The 15,636-nt window shown below is 63.2% G+C and overlaps 1 protein-coding gene and 1 pseudogene across 1 annotated transcript in view; one reads left to right on the forward strand and one right to left on the reverse strand.

Moving 5' to 3' along the window:
* CFAP99 (cilia and flagella associated protein 99) overlaps positions 1-15,636 on the reverse strand; it is a 32,163-nt gene that overhangs the window by 10,296 nt on the left and 6,231 nt on the right. Inside the window, exons 3-6 of the mRNA XM_039837993.1 lie at positions 7,243-7,387; positions 6,222-6,316; positions 2,938-3,050; positions 1,302-1,479 (exon numbers count right to left, since the gene is read on the reverse strand). Of these exons, the coding sequence (XP_039693927.1) occupies positions 1,302-1,479; positions 2,938-3,050; positions 6,222-6,316; positions 7,243-7,387 (531 nt within the window). The remainder of the gene's footprint in view (positions 1-1,301; positions 1,480-2,937; positions 3,051-6,221; positions 6,317-7,242; positions 7,388-15,636) is intronic.
* On the forward strand, positions 5,968-6,096 carry LOC120582998 (uncharacterized; annotated as a pseudogene).

Raw genomic sequence — 15,636 nt, forward strand, 5'->3', positions numbered from 1 at the left:
CCGTCTATCCACCCACCATCCATCCATCCACCCACCCACCATCCATTCATCCAATACACATTTACCAAGGGTCTAATCTGAGCCAGGACTGTGCCAGGCACTGGGAACACAGCACGAATAAGATAGACGAGGTCCGGTAAAGGAGACAGATAACAAGCAGACCCATAAGTCACTAAACGACGATAGAATCTAATCGATGCTACAAAGAAAAGGAGCTGGTGTCGATGCAAAGGAGACCGCGGAGGGAGCTGGTGCAGGCGAGGGGTCCCTGGGACGCGCGGCCAGCGGGCTGGGACCTGCGACGTCCCGGCCACGGCCCTTTACTCTCTGCACAGTCGTCAGTTCTGTTGGGGCAGCAGCTGGTTTCTGGGAAGCTGAGCCCACCGCAGGTGCTGCAGGTGGAGCCTATGACCAGTCGGAACACGAGGCCCCGGTCACGGTGATCGGCTCAAAGGCGGGCATACGGCCTGAGCTGGACTAACCCCACTTTCACAGAGTCCTTGGCCTCGATGCCCTCTCGTGCCCTGGACAGTGTGGAATCTGTGCGGGAGGCCTGGATGCTTTGCTACAATGACAGATGTTAGCCACAGATGAAGTGGACCCACAGATGGGACTAGGGCACAGACAGCCACAGAGAAGCAGAGCTGGACCCCTGAGCCAACTATGCTTGACGCCTGTCGTACTACGGCAACAAGGGTCGGCAGGTTCTCCGCTGTCTAAGCCGGGCTGGGCTGCTTCGCCCTGGTGTGTGCATACAAAGCATCCCGGCTGACAGGGGCCGGCGGCAAGGCACGGAGCGGGGAGAGCGGCTCTAGGCAGACAGGTGCGCGTGCGGAGGTGAGGTCAGGCCACGTGGCTGGGTCACGCAGACAGATATTACTGCTGCCCATGGCCCAAAGAACTGGAGCCCCTGGCCTCGCCAAGCTGACCACGTCCACTAAAAAGGCAAAGGAGCACGGCCTCCGTCCCTCAGAGCACGCTGTCATCTGCCCGAGCACTGCTCAGCGCGGAGGGCGTGGGGCACGACACCACGTGGGCCCCAAGCACCGCGTCCAGACAACCAGGCGCCCCGCAGCCCGACAGCCTCGCCCGTGCCTCCTGACAGGCCCTCGGCACGCGCTTGCAGGAACCCACGGGCGGGCTCGGTCAGCGGGGCTTCCTCTCTGTGGGGTGGGGTCATCGAACGCTCCTGGTCTGGTCCAGCACCCCCTGGGCCGTGGGGAGAGTGCAGCACCCACTGGCCCACCCAGTCCACTCCCCCTGCCTGGACGGCCTGTGCCCCCTCCAAATGCCACACTTACTGGTCTTGGCTTGGCCACGACAGGGACTGGCTCGGGCACGGGAATGGCACGGGGCCTGGGGACGGTCAGGTTGAACTTCTTGGGCTCTGTGACCTTGGCTTTCGTCTTTGAGGGAGGGGGCTGATTGGCCAACACCTGCTCCAGCTGGTTGATCAGCTCCTGCACGTCCGGCTGCCATCTTGAAGGGGAAGGTGGGAGAAGCTGCAGAGGTTACTTCTGAAGTAGGCGGAGAAGGGGTTGGCCCTTGGGGCCTGAAAGACCTCAAGAGCTTGGGTCCACCCCAGGGTGGGGGGTGATAATGGAACCAACAGCCCCTTTTCACTGAGTGCCTACTGCTCCGCAGGCACCGTGCCAGCCACACCCCAGAGCCACAGAGACCCCCGCTCCCCTAGCGCGGGGGAGGAGACTGAGGTCCTCGGGGTGCGTGGGGAGCCAGGAGGGTGGGGACAGGGCAGTTCCACTGCAGGGACCCGGAGGGCTCTGAGGACGAGCAGCGGCAGGGCCGTGGAGCTCCCCTGAGCCTGAGCACACGGCGCAGGGCAAGGAAGCCAGCAATTCAAAGGACCCTTCCTGCAGCTGCGCTGTCGGAGGCCCCAAAGTCCAGGGCCCCCCTCTCCTGCCTTCCCACCCTATGCAGGCACAGCCCACCACCAACCTGGCCAGAATCCCCCGCTGCGGGGCTCCCCTGGGGGCAGACGGCATGGTTTGAAACAGCTCCTGCCCCACTGGAGGACCACAGCCCCCAAGGGAGGAAGCACATGTCGGAGGCCGACAGTAAGTGGGAAGGGACAGAGCTGTGATGGGGCTGTGTGGCCTCGTGTGGGGTGGGGCAGGAGGCGGGGCACCCTAGGCCCAGCTCAACAGCTGCCCAGATGTGGCTCTCCAGGCCTGGCAGGCCCGGGCTACAGGTGGCAACGAGTCCAGCCTGGCCCCCAGCCGGCTGGGGACTGAGAACTTCCCTGCGGTGGGGACAGCTCCAGGGGCCAGGGCCACCTCTTCCACGGGAGGGGCTTCCGCCTTTCCTGGGCCTCTGGGGCTCCTGCGCACAGCTGACCTCTGTGGTCTGCTTGTGTCAAAACAGTCCATCCACCTGTCCCCAGAGAATAGGGTGGCTCCCCCAGTCCTGTGGGAAGGCAGACAGCTGAGGGGCAGCTGCACTCTGGCCCAGCAGCCTCTGCATGGAGGCCGAGGGCAGGGCCAGGCCCTGGCGAATCCAGCATTTGCTTAAGCCTGTCATGGGGGGCAGGGAAAAGCAGCCAGGCAGCTCGGTTGAACTCCACCTGGGGCCCCCTGCCCCGGATCCGCAGGGAGAGGCTGGGCAGGCCTGGACCCCTACGAGGTCCCTGCAGGGTCCCGGCAAAGCTGGGGCTGGCAAAGCTGGGGCTAGTCACAAGCGCCTGCTTCACCCGCAGGCTCCGGGGCAGAAGGGGCCGGCTCTCCGCCCACTGACCTGGGGGGTCCTAAGGCCATCCCCGGCCAGCAGACTGCCTGCAGTGGACGTCAGCCCGTGTCTCTGGGTGGGCCGCTCTCCCCCCAGGGGCTTCTCTGAACCTCCTCGCCCCGATGCAGAGCATTGCCAGCCCTCGGGGGGCTCCCGTGAGCAGGAAGGGACCGCGGATACCCCAGCCCGGCGCACCTCATCAGAGGATCGATCCAGTTCTCCTTCACGTGGGCCGACTCGTGGATGAGGCTCCACTCGTCCTTGATCCACGAGCACAGGTGTAAGGGGTTGAAGAAGAACCTGAGGAACTGGGGGAGACATGGGAGCTGTGGCCCCAGCCCAGTCCCGCCGCCCAGTCCCCCCACCCAGTCCCCCGGCCCAGTCCCCCGCCACACCCGCCCGAGGCCCCGCCCCCACGGGGAGGGCATGGCTGATGCACCGGGAGAGGGGACCAGTGCCCAGGCCACGGTGGGAGGTCCCAGGCACAGACCCTCCCTCCCAGGAAACAGAGAAGGGGACACCTCCTGTGCTGGGCTGGGGCTCCCGACCGGACCGGCAGAGCTGCCCCCACCACCAGGGCCCCTGCTCGTGGTGTCTGGGGGCTCCGGGCAGCCCAGCAGGGCAGGTCCTCGCTAGTGGGGACTCCATGCTGCAGCCACCCAGGACCTGGTGGCCCACAGCCCACTTCCAGAGAGTTCTTGGTGGGGACAGAAGGACAGCTGCCTGCCTCCCCTGCCCCACAGGCTGTGGGAGTCCAGGAACGGGGCAGCTCCGTGTTCTGCACCCTGCCCCCCTTGCCCAGGGAGGGTGCAGGGAAGCCACCTGTCCACCCAGCCCTCACAGGGTCTCAGTGGGTGGCAGGCCCGGCCCTGGGACCAAGGCTCCTTTCCCCACGGCCATGGGCTTCTGAAGGCCACTCCCCAGCTCCCGGACCCGAAGTCTAACAACTGTGGTTCCAGAAGACACAGGGCCGATTCTGGTTCCCAGCGAGGCCTGCCGCCTCCGGGCACTGAGGACGGCTTCCAGAGGGTGCTGCCTGTGGCCCCTCAAGGTGGCCCTCTGCACAGCCAACACGAAGCTCGGGCCCCCAGCCCTCTCCAGGAGCAGCTGTGCCTGGGGCCCCCTGGGGGGGACTCTCGGTGGGGGTGTCCACCAAGCCGAAACCACAGACTGGCCTGGAGGGCCATATCCGGTCAAGGGGCCCCTGCAGACCTCTCTATCCAGCGTCCCGACACCCTGGGGGCTGCCGCAGACCCCGTGCACAGGGCTCTGGCACTTGTCTCCCAGGATGGTTTTGTGGGGACGTGTGGTGCCTTTGTCTGGGTCCCCTGGAGCAGGTCATTCAGCAAGGTGGCCGAGGTAGCACAGGGAGCAGTCCCATGTCAGAGGCCTCTGTGGATCTGGGCCCACGGGCCCTTGAGGGCTGCAGACCCGAGTCTACCCCTGTGGGGTCCACGTGGCTGCACGCTGGGCCGGGGGGCTGAGCAGGCTCTCCTGCCTGTGACACGCAGTGGCCTCTGCAGCTGCTGTGAACTCAATGCTCAGTGACGGGGTGGCGGTGGGCAAAAGCAGGGCCTCTGGTTGTCACCGCTGCCCCCCCAGTGCGGCCTGCACCCCCGCAGCCACGTCCTCACTCCCACCCACCTTGGGCCTCCACACCCTCTTCACGTAACAGCCTCTAGATGTCCTTCTAGAGCCTTCGACGGCTCCCCGCACTGGGCAGTCTGGCCCCTGCCCGCCCCACCCCACTCTCATCCCCAGGGTCTCTCCCCACCTTCCCTGCCCCACAGAGGCCTTCTCAGCCCCTTGCCCGTAGCTCCACATGGCACCGTCTCCTGTGCAGACCACGCTGAGGCTGCCTGAAACCCAGCCTGGGCACAGCACCCCGCTGTGGTCCATGGGGGCTCCCTGGAGGCGCTGCAGGTGATCACTGCATCCCCAGCAGCTTGGTCCCTGTCTTTGAGGTTCAGGCTGACCTCTCCCCTTGACCCTGAGGAGGGTGGACCCTAATGGGACTGGCGCTGCCCAGTGGGCATGGGGAGTGGGCTGAGGTAAGGCCTTGCAGGGTACAGCTCCACCCCTGCAGCTCCCAGGTCCCTAGGGGGCTTGTGTTCTTCTAGAAACTCTCTAGGGAGGTAGACGCCCCTGCACCGGGGGCACTGAGGCCACCACGCCCCATCTGTCCTGTGTCTGTACTGCACGGTGGCCCCATGGGGTCCTGTGCCACCTCCTCCAGGCTCTGCTGGGTCATCACTGTGGGACTCAGCTCAAGATGACACGCGGGCCCCTTGTTCAACAGTTATTAAGAATTTTGAGACCCGCACAGCAGGGCATAGACCTGGTGCAGGCCTCTGAGCCCAGGAAGCCAGCCCTGGCCCTTTCCAAACGCCACGCACAAAAGCTGCCTGTTTTGCTTTTTTTTTTTTCCCATAAAAAGGAAGCTCTTGCTTAAGATAACTAGGCAAATATCCATCCATCATGAACTGCTCCTGTTTATACATAGATAATTATGGAGATAAAACACGGCCTGGGGTCAGTGCTTTTTCTCTCCCGCTTGTTGGGTGGCTGAGGGGCTGTATGAGTCCCCAGTCTGGATTTCTGGGGCCACGGCCCTGGTGGAGGTCACTGCTCCAGGTCCCCCTCGCCCAGGCGTGGGGGATAGGTGGAGGCTTCCACCCCCGCCTCCCCCTCTCGAACTACCCACGGAGCTGGCTGCTTCCGTCCAAAGAGGCCCCAAGTGCTCCTGGGGCCTGAGCCCGTCACCCCTGTCTAGGGTTCACTGTCCTGGTCTGGTGACAGCCCCCCGAGACCCCAGAGCACGGAGGAGCAGCGCGGCCATTCGAAGCCTGGTCTGAGACCGAGCCCTGCAGCTCGCCTCGCTGTGTGATGCTGGGCTAGTGACCGAACCTCGCTGTGCCCTTGTCCTTAACTCTGGGATGAGTGCCCTGTAGCAGTGACCTCACCTGGTGGCCGTGAGGAAGGAGCAAGACCTGCCCCCAGGAAGCCGCTGGCCAGCAAGGAGTAGTGGCCTCTGCTGACTTCAAGGCCCCGCTGGCCCCGAGGGCCTGGGGAGGTTCCAGAGGCATGGACTATGACCAGGCAAGGACCCCCACCCTGACCAACGGCTCCCACCCCCTGGGACATTGAGGGTGGGACTCAAATTTCCTGGAGACCAGAGGAGGACATGGCGGCGATAAGAAACCTCAGTTTTAAACACAGAACCACGTCTACGGCCATGTCATCCCAAACAAGCCCAGACAAGCCCGATCCCTTCCGATCTGGGAAGCTAAGCAGGGTAGGGCCTGGTTAGTACTTGGATGGGGGACCAGCTAGGAAGACCAGGCGCTGTAGGCTTTAAAAATAAATACACAAAACAAACAAGCACAGAACCAACCGGCAGAGCTACTGTTAAAATGAGCCGGGAGGGTGAGCGGTCGGCTGGGACAGACCTGTGCCCTGGGCCTGAGAAGGTGGCTCACCTTGTGCATCTTGTCTGCAGGCTGGGACCTGACGATGTCACAGAAGAGCTGGAGGCCAAGCTCCTCCAGCTGGAAAGTGGCCAGGTAGCAGATGACTGTGGGGACGGGGAGGCGTGAGTGCGCGAAAGGCGCCCCACGAGGGGGCCGCTGGGTCCCCCCCGCCAGGCGCCTCAGCATTTCATCTCGGGGAGTCAGCCGAGGCACTGTCAGGGCGCATAACCACAGGCCAAAACACCCTATGGCGCCCAAGTGAAAACGGTAGCTGGGACACAGCAGGACAAGCGGCTGGTGGGACATTGTGTGGCTTCAAAGCACTTCACACGTGCTCTCTCATTGGTAAGCTCTCAGGAAGTCCCAAGGCTCTAGGTAAAAGGGAAAACCCCTGGCCCTCAGTTTGTCACTTCTGAGAGACAGGACCTCCTTCCGGCAGCTGGGAACCCGTGTCCTGTGCTAGGCAAGGGACCTCTGGGGCAGGGACTGCTTGTTACGCTGACTGCGAGGTGTGCAGGCCACACTGCTGACCACTGACCATGGAATCTGAACCACACAGCTCTGGACCTGGCATTGGGCCACCCCGCCGGGCCTCTGAGCACCTGCGGTCCCCACCCCTGCCCTCAATGGTCACCCCCCATGAGAACAGACAGCCCGTGGGAGCCAGGACAGAGACATTGCCCATTTAATCCCCAGGACAGTCCAGACTGCAGCCACAAGGCCAGTGCTGTCCACAGTCCTTGGGGTTGGCGGGTCGGGACCTCAGCAGTGATAAAAGCTTGTCCTTTCGCCCAGGCTGGCCTTCTGGGGCATAGTCCCGGCCAGGCCAGGCCTGCAGAGCACCTGGAGTTTCCACATCTGCAAGTTAGGCAGGCAGCGGGGGGGCGAGGTGGGGGGTACTGAATGGGGCCAGGGCTGGGGAGGTGGGGGCAGAGCACGCGAGTCCCTGGGGACAGCACTTGCCCAGCAGGCAGGGCAGCAGGCTGGGCCCGGGACGGGGTCCCTGGCTGGGCGGGAGGCCCGCGCGCACCCCGGAAGAGGCTGTAGTCGGCCCACAGGCAGAGCCGGCCGTCCCGCACATAGAAGGCGTCCACGACGACCGCCAGCAGCTTGTGGTACTCGAGGCACCCAGACAGCACCTCCAGGACGAACGCCTGCTTCTGGGGGCTCAGCGTCTGCAAGAGAAACAGGCGGGGAGGGGCCGCCGGCCTCGCTGGGGGAGAGGGTGGCGGTCTCCCCCGTGGGCGCAGGACGGGATAGCTGAAAACCAGAGCAAGGGCGAGTCGGGGGGCGGGAGCCCTCAAAGTGCTAGGGAGAAGCTCGTCAGCGCGGTACAGTCAAGAACGGGGACGAGCGGGCACACCCCGAGGAATCAGCCCCACAGGCCCTCCCGGCTCATGACAGTGGGAGGGACCGAGACAGAAATAAAGACGGAAAAGGACGACCCGGCAGCCCCATTGCAGTGTGATCCCCGGGGGAGCCGACAGGAAGCAGAATGGAGGGGGCCTGGGCCCGGGGCCGGGGCCGGCGGTGGGCACTTGTGCAGTGGGGGCAAAGAGTCAGTCCTGGAGGTGACAGTGCGGACGGCCGCACGACGGTGCGAATGTGCTTAGCACTCAGAGACCAGACAGCTCTGACGACAAGTCGTACGTCGTATGTATTTTACCTCAGGGCCGGGGGGACTGGCGTTGGGGAGACTCACTTGTCGGAACAGCTTGGGGGTCCTAGCCTGTGTACGTCACCTGTCGTCTACTCAAAAAAGTAATTAAGCTTTTGAAAACTGGAAGAAAGGACAGCACAGCGAGAGAAAGACAGATGTGGTGCGGTGGGTGGGGTGGGCATTGACTCTCTCCTGGAAACAGTTTGGAAACATGTTTCCAGAACCTTCTGTTTCCCATGCCCTTTCATCCAGTCATTACACTTCTGGGAACCAAAGGCACAATCCAAAACGCATCAAACACCCACACGAGAGAAGAGAAGCTTGGGCAGCAGCCACCTTAATGTCAGCAGGGGGGCGTCACCCGGTCAAAGCCACCGCCCCACGGCACAGGTGAGTGTGACGCAGCCCTTAAAATGAAGTTCCCAGGAAGCTCACAGTGCGAGGACACCACGGCCGTTAACGCAGGTGTCACGGAAACGCAGACCACAGTCCCACGGGCGTGGACAGCAGAATAAGCTGTCACCAGCAGGAACGTTAAAACTTTCATTGTTTGCCAATCGATTAGGCAAATTTTGGTAACCCGTTGTTTTATTTTGAAAATTTTTTTTATCATCAGTGAAGTTTTTTACGTCTGCTGGAGACTTATTTGTGTTTTTCTCCTGTGAATATCAATTTATACTCCTGGCTAACTTTTTCTATTGGGATATTTTTCTGTCATTTTTATGAGTTCTTTATATCTTAAGGCAATTAACAGGGTTGTGAATGTGGTAGGTATTTGTCACGAGTCTGTAATTTGTCTTTTTGTGCAAACGATTTGGGGCACATAGAGCATACAGAACTCTTACTTTCTTTGAGGTCGAATCTTTTCCTTTGTGACGTCTTCCCTTGTTTTTATGCTAAGAACACAGCGGAGTGATGAGACCACCTGAGGCGTCCTGGACAAGCCACAGGCCCCCGGGAGCCCCTGTCCACGTGTGCGAGGGGGCTGTCAGGGCACTGTCTTGGCAGCCGGTGTCACTGCCACTCGCTGCAGAGTCTCCGCTGGCTCTGCCCGCGGTTCTGGGCTCAGCGTGTTCTGGGAGACATGCTTGCAGGACACCGGGAGGGGAAGGGGGACGGCGTGCCTCTTGGTCCCTCAGCACAGGGGGTGGGTGCCGCCTGGGTGGTGGCCGGGCGGCCGCAGCTCCCCACTGTCCTGTCCCGGGACCCGCGGCAGCGTGGGGAGCACGGCACAGGAGAGCCAGCAGCCCCAGACCCGGGCGCCCAGCACAGACTCGCCTGGGAAACCCCGGCTCCTTCCCGTGCCTGCCCGGCTTCTGGCTCCCGCGGACGCTGGGCTGTCATGTTCTGTGACCACGACCTGCTCTGGGCTCTGTGGCAGCGTCAGCCTGGCTTCTCCCAAGTCCACCTGTCGGAGGCCTTGGGGCCCAACCCTCCCACCTCTGCGTGACCACGACCGCGACCGCTCACTCTGGCGCCAGAGCTGAAACCGTGCTGATTCCCAACGCTCCTGCCACCTCCCCCTGGACGTCCCAGGCTGTGTCCGGTCCTGCCCCTCGCGACCCGCCCGGCTCGGTGACCGCAGACTGCCCCGGCCCTCCGGGTCAGACCGCACGGAGCCCTTCCTGACGCGTTTCACCCGCCGCGGCCCACGCTGCGGGCCGGGGGTCCCCGCTGCTCCGCAGTTCCTCCCCCCGTCCCCCCCAGCTACTCCCAACCCAGCCGCCAAGGGGTTCTTTTAAAATGGAAGCCGGAGCCTGTGCATCCTGCCTCAGAACATTCCAGAAGGAGAGCCCTGAGGAGGCCAGTGAGGCCCGGTGTGGGCCGGCCAGCTCCTGCAGCGCCCAGCAGCGGCCCTGCCGCTCAGACGGCGGGGCGTCCCCTCGGCGGGGCGTCCCCTCGGGGCCGCTGGCCGCTGCTCCTTCCGCCCTCGGCCCTCGGTGCGCTTCCCACGCCTGCTCCCCTCCTCCGCCCGCCGGGCCTTTGCCCGGACGCCGCTGACCTCCCCGCACCGCCAGCCAGGGCCTGGCCCCTCGCCGGTCGCTCGCGCTGCTGGTTTACGGCCCCTTCCCTGAATGTCAGCTGGGCGGTCGCCGGACCGGGTCAGAACGCCCGGCCTCCGTGGGACATCGGGTCAGCGCTGGGCTCAGCGGCCAAGCTTCTGCCTCAGTTTCTCTCTCAAGTCCCTGCCCCCTGGGCTGCACCTACACACGAGGGCCCCGGGCCCCTGGGGAACTTGATACACATTGTGACAGGCAGCAGGGCCTGGAGCCGGCCGGCCAGAAAGCAGAGCGTCAGCAGAGCTGGCACGGAGGGCGCCTGAGTCAGCTCGGCCCCACGGGGCCGCCTGCCTGTGTGGGACGCCTGCCCCCAGCTGCCCCCGCCTGCCAGGCTCAGACAGCAGCCACTCCGCTTCCCAGTCACTGCGTCTGCATTTGGGAAGTGTGTGTATTTTTAACGAGGTCAGAACCTTGAGCCCACGCTGCTCTGATGCCACAGCCCCCGCAAGGCCGGGCAGGGCCGCACGGAACCAAGGGTCCTGGAAGACCCAGAGTCAAGCCGTAATGACACCCTGGCCCACATGCCAGGCTGGGCCCATGGCCAGGTCCTCGCCGCTGGGGAAGATCAGCCCCACCGGTCGCCAAGAGGGGACCGAGGCCCAGGTTAGAGGGCGCAGAGCCCTCCACCAGGTCCTCCTGGCTGGGCCAGTAGAGGGTGGCCAGAGCTGGGCTGGGCAGGCTCCGCCTCAGAGGAGGCAGGGTGTGACCCAAATCATGGCAAAAGGGCCCAGTACCAGAGCTGGCCGCCAACTCTGGGCTGGCCGCTGTCACTGAGCCAGTGGGCTTTGGTTGCCCACAGGGCCTTGGTCAGGTTTAGGGCTCCCGAGTAAGGGGACCTGGGCCAGCTGCCCTCAACCCCCCACCAGGAGAGGGGCAAACCCTCTGATAAGGCCCCGTGGGCAGTTCTGGGGAGGGACAGGGCCTGTGGGCGGGGAGACTTGAGGCCACGCGCTTGCCAGCTTTTCACAGTCGCCACCTGCCTCCTACAGGAGAGAGTCACTCCAAGTTCTTAGACCGAGGTTGTCTGTGGACCCGCAGGGCCAGGGCAGAGCCAGACCAGGGTCAAGGGCAGAGAGGGGGCCTGGACACCGACTGAACTCCGGGCAGGACTTATAATTCACATCGCCAGTCCCTGGGGGCTCCTGCCTGTCAGTGATGCACAGACCGAAGTCGGTTAGAAAAGCAGATGAAGGGGACCTCCCTTGCCTCCTGCCCAACGGAAGGCCGCTCTCTCCCTGGGGATGGCAATGTGCCTGGCGGAAAAGCTTTCTAGCCCCTTTGCTGCCGAAGGACCCATGGGGCACACGACTTCAACCAGTGACACTGAATGGCAGATTGCTAGGTGTGGCCTCCAAGAAAGCTCCTTGGAAGGTAAGCAGACTCTGCTGACACCTGCCTAATGCTCCTTACCTTTCTCCTCTTCTCGCCTGGGACATGGATGCTATGCTGGAGGGAGGGCAGCCCTTTTGTGACTATAAGGCGAAGGTGCAGTCTAAGGACGGCTAAGCACAGAGGAAGACACTGAGTTCCTAGTGGCACCGTGAAGAAGCTGGGCCCACCTTGGCCTGCCATCTGCAGACTGCTGCTTATGCGAGCAAAGACACCCCCACTTCTTGAAGCCACTGCTTTTCTGGATTTTGTTATAGCCAGACACTGTTTCCTGACAGGTACACATCCAAATGCATAGTTCAGAAAAAGACATGCATCTTGCTCCCAGACTCATGAAAATTCAACAAGAGAAATGCTGGTTATAGCTACACCAAGTACCTTTTCCCACTGACATGACTGGCAGAGGTAAGTTTGCCGGCGCACCCTCTGTCGGAAGGCCTGGCGGGGCCACAGGGAGAACAGTCTGTAGGCCCCATGGGGAGGGGTCACCCGGAGGTGCTACCGAAATCACGAGGGCCCGGACTTGTCATCGAGAACCTGTGTTTTCCAGAACTCGCCCCTGGGTGCATCTGCCCAGGTGCAAAGGGACAGACGGACCAGTCAGTCCCCTGTGAGACGAGGACGTGGGACGAGCCCCACGAGAACTTACGGAGGGCGAAGTGCGGGACTGTGTCACGGTGTGCCGCCACCTCGTAAAACCTTAAAGACGCACACTACGTGTAATGCCAATACATACTATTACGTATAGTTTTATATACAAGTTATATGATTTGCAATTATTTTGCCAGATCTAATATCTGTGCAGGACAAGCCTGGACAGTCTCCGGGAGGGCGGCCCCAGCCTCTGCTTGCCTCCTGGGAGGGCCGGTGTGGGAGGGAGACCCCCACGGGGTACTGTTCGAGCCTTCTACATTTTGGATCTTTGCCATCAATACATCGGGTCTTTAAAAAAAAATCCCGAGCCCAGGTTTTCTGTGAAGCTATTGACAGAACAGTGAAGACAAGGCTTTCTGCAACTCGGCCACGCTGCCCTGCCACACTGTCACCGGGGCTGGAGTCCCCAGCCGCACCCGCCCCAGCCCCTGCCCCCCCTAACCTCTTGCACAAGCCCCCACCCTTCTCCTCTGCCCCCCTGCCCACCAGCCCTCCCCCAGGGCTGGGCACAAGCCGGCCCTTCCCACCCCCCGCCTCCCCACTGGACTGGCTGACCGGCAGGGCACCGCTCCTGCCAGCCCGGCGCTGGCCTCCTCAGTCCCCTGCTCGGAACTCCCCGGCCTGCCTGCCTCGCCCACGGTTTGCTGAGTGGCTCAGTTCTCCTGGCTCTGGGGTTCAAGGTTGAGCACACTCAGGCCTGTCTGGCCTCTGTGCCTACACGGCGCCTGGACTGCTGACTCACTCGTGGCCACAGGCTGGGACTCTGTGGCCCCGCTGCCTGGGTCCCCTTCTCCACCCTCCCCCGGGTCTCGGTGGACTTTGCGGAAGCCCCAGGCTGCCTGCTGTGCCCATCACGCCCCCGCCTCTGTCCTGCACGCCTGTGCCCATCCTCCATCGCCCCTGTGCCCGGCCTGCTGGCGCTGGTGCCTGAGCTGTCATGCTGGCCGGCCTCGGGGGACTCCAGGAGCTTGGGGCAGCGGAGGGAGTGGCCCCCAGGGAGTGACACACACCAGGATCCGTCCCCCTCATAGGACATTCTCGTGTCCCCTGTAGTTGTGCCCTAATAAGATGACACTTGTTCCTTCTCATTCCTGTTCCCTCCCCGAGGGCCTGGCCAGGGCTGCACAGGAGAACCCAGGCTTTGGCGCGGCCTGGGGTGCTTGCTGGCAGCGTGTCTCGTCGCTGGTGTCCCCCCTCCTCCAGCTCCATCCTCCACCCCATCCTCCATCGCCCCTGTGCCCGGCACCAGCCCAGGTGTCAGTGCCATTTCCGGCCATTGGGCCACTGCCATTTTTCTAAAACCACCGCAGCGAATGGCATCTGGACAGGCCTGACTCCCGCGCCTCAGCGCACACGTGCACAGCGGGTGACGGAGCCTCTTCTGACGCACGTGTGTTCTCTGTGAAGCGCCACTGGGCCACCCGCGGGGGAAGCCCCAGCAAGGCTGAGAGGCTGCTCTGAGTGTGAGCGTGAGTCTGTGTGTGTGTGTGTGTGTGAGTGTGAGTGTGAGTCTGTGTGTGTGTGTGTGTGTGTGTGTGTAAGTGGGGGCGGTTCCCCGACTGCAGTCTGGAGAGGTTAAAGTCACCACACCCTGCCCCGAATCCACAACGCCTTGGACCTTGTGGGCTGTCCTGCTGTGTCAGGCGGCAGCTGGCCACCTCGAACGCCCTCCCTGCACCTGGCCCCCGGGGACCAACATTTCAGCGGCAGCTCTGGGTGTCCCCCCTGGCTCATCCATCCTCCCCAGGATGGATGACTTCCCTGGGCTGCTGTAACAGATGACCGTGAGCTTGGCGGCTGAAAACCACAAATGTATTCTCCCGGAGGCCAGAAGCCCAAAGCCGGGGTGTCGGAGGGAGAGTCATGCCGTAGCCCCCCTCCCCGCTGCTGGTACGCGCGTCGCCCCATCTCTGCCCATGTGGTCACGCGGCCTTCTTCCCACACCCGTGTCATCGCATGGCGGTCCCCTGTCTGTGCGTCTGTGGCCGAACCTCCCTCCTCTTACAGGACACTGGCCGTTAGCTTTGCGGTTCACCCCACATCGAGGATGGTCCCGTCTCGAGATTCTTAACTGTATCTGCAAAGATGGCATCTCTGAGCAAGGTCACAGTCACAGGTAGCTGGGGGTGAGGATTTCGACGGATCTTTTTGCGGTACGAGCAAACCCCACGCCCCCGCCCGTCCCCAGACTGCCCGTCGGCGAGCGTGCGGTGCAGCCTCCTGCCTCATGGAGGCGTCGTGTCTCACCGGTTCCCACGGCTGCAGGTAAGCGTGTGTTGTCTGGACTGGCCAATGTCCACTGCGCTCCCGTGAGCCCCTGGGGAGCGTCAGGGTGCTGCAGGTTGGGGGGAGTCAGTGGTGGGCTCCCTCCCTATGGAAACGCACACCGAGGCCGTCACGCCGGGGGTCACTGGGTGATGACCGGGACTCATTTACCAACGATAATCCTTGATCGTGGGAAAGAAAATCTCCAGAACTACTTGTTGTAAGAAAGCCAACTTCCTGTCACGATTGTCACTGAGAAATAAAGGCAGGAGTTGGGACAGAGAACAAGACCCAGGAGTGCCCTCGGGGATGGAAGGTGAGCGTGTGGAGCTGCGGGGCTTGGGGCTGGAGGACTACCCCAGGGGGGTGTGAGGCCAACAGCTAGAGGGAGCGGCTCCAGCCAGGCCCCGGGCGGCCATGGCCTGTGGCTGCAGGGGGCACTGGGAATGGGGTGCTCTGGGCTGCGTGAGGAGGCTGGGGCCTTTTGGCCGGGAAGAAGAGGAGGCTGGCCCTTAGCTGTTTTCATCACTCCCCCAAATGCTTCGGGTCTTAAGGAAGGAGCTGGAGACAGGAGTGGGGGCGGGGAGGCACACCACTGCAGCGGACCCCCCAGTCTGAATTGGGGCAGGGCCTCCAGCCTTCTCTCCCAGGTCCCGGAACCCCTCCGGCCCTTATGTGCACTACCCAGGCCCTGGCCTCTGCTGCAGGACAGTGCCCACCCACCCTGTCCCCCTCCCAGGCTCTCTGGTGGCTGTACCACAGACGGCCGATGATGGAGAAAAGCCCCCCCACCCAAACCAAGGGTCGCAGCAGAGGCTACACCTGAGCGGGGCGGGGGGCGGGGGCTGGGGGCGGCCTCCCCGGGGGGATAAGCGCTCCCAGGCTGTTAGAGCCACCGCCAGGCTGCAGCCGTGACCGCAGGCAAATAGCCCTGCCACCGCAGCCCCCTTTGAGCAGGCACAGACGTCCTCCCCGCCAGTGGCGGTGACGGTGGGCGCATGCCGTGTGACAATTCTGGAGCATTTCCCCCGGCGGACCGGGCCTCCTCTGCACTCCCCGCCCAGTGGGGCTAACGCCCGAAGGCCCGAGACCCCAGCTATGCAGGCGCCTGTCCCGATGGACACACATACGCTCTTGGGTCAGAGCCCCAAGTGGAGGGGCCTCTGAGGGCTGCTGAGGGGTGAGGACAGAACCGAGGGGACACCAGCGCCGCCTCCGCCCCAGGTTGCGGACGTCTGCCCAGCGGTCTCCGTGAACCCGGAACGGGGTCGGCTGCGGTGCGAGAGAGAAGGGCAGAGACCGCGGGGGTGGGGGCGAGAGCCAGGTAACCGGCAGGCCAGCCCCGGGGACTGCTCCCTCACTTCCTCCAGGTATGGGAGGATGAGGCGGCCTCGTG

The sequence above is a fragment of the Pteropus medius genome, unplaced genomic scaffold (assembly GCF_902729225.1).
Source record: "Pteropus medius unplaced genomic scaffold, Ma_sr-lr_union100, whole genome shotgun sequence".
NCBI lineage: Eukaryota > Metazoa > Chordata > Mammalia > Chiroptera > Pteropodidae > Pteropus > Pteropus medius.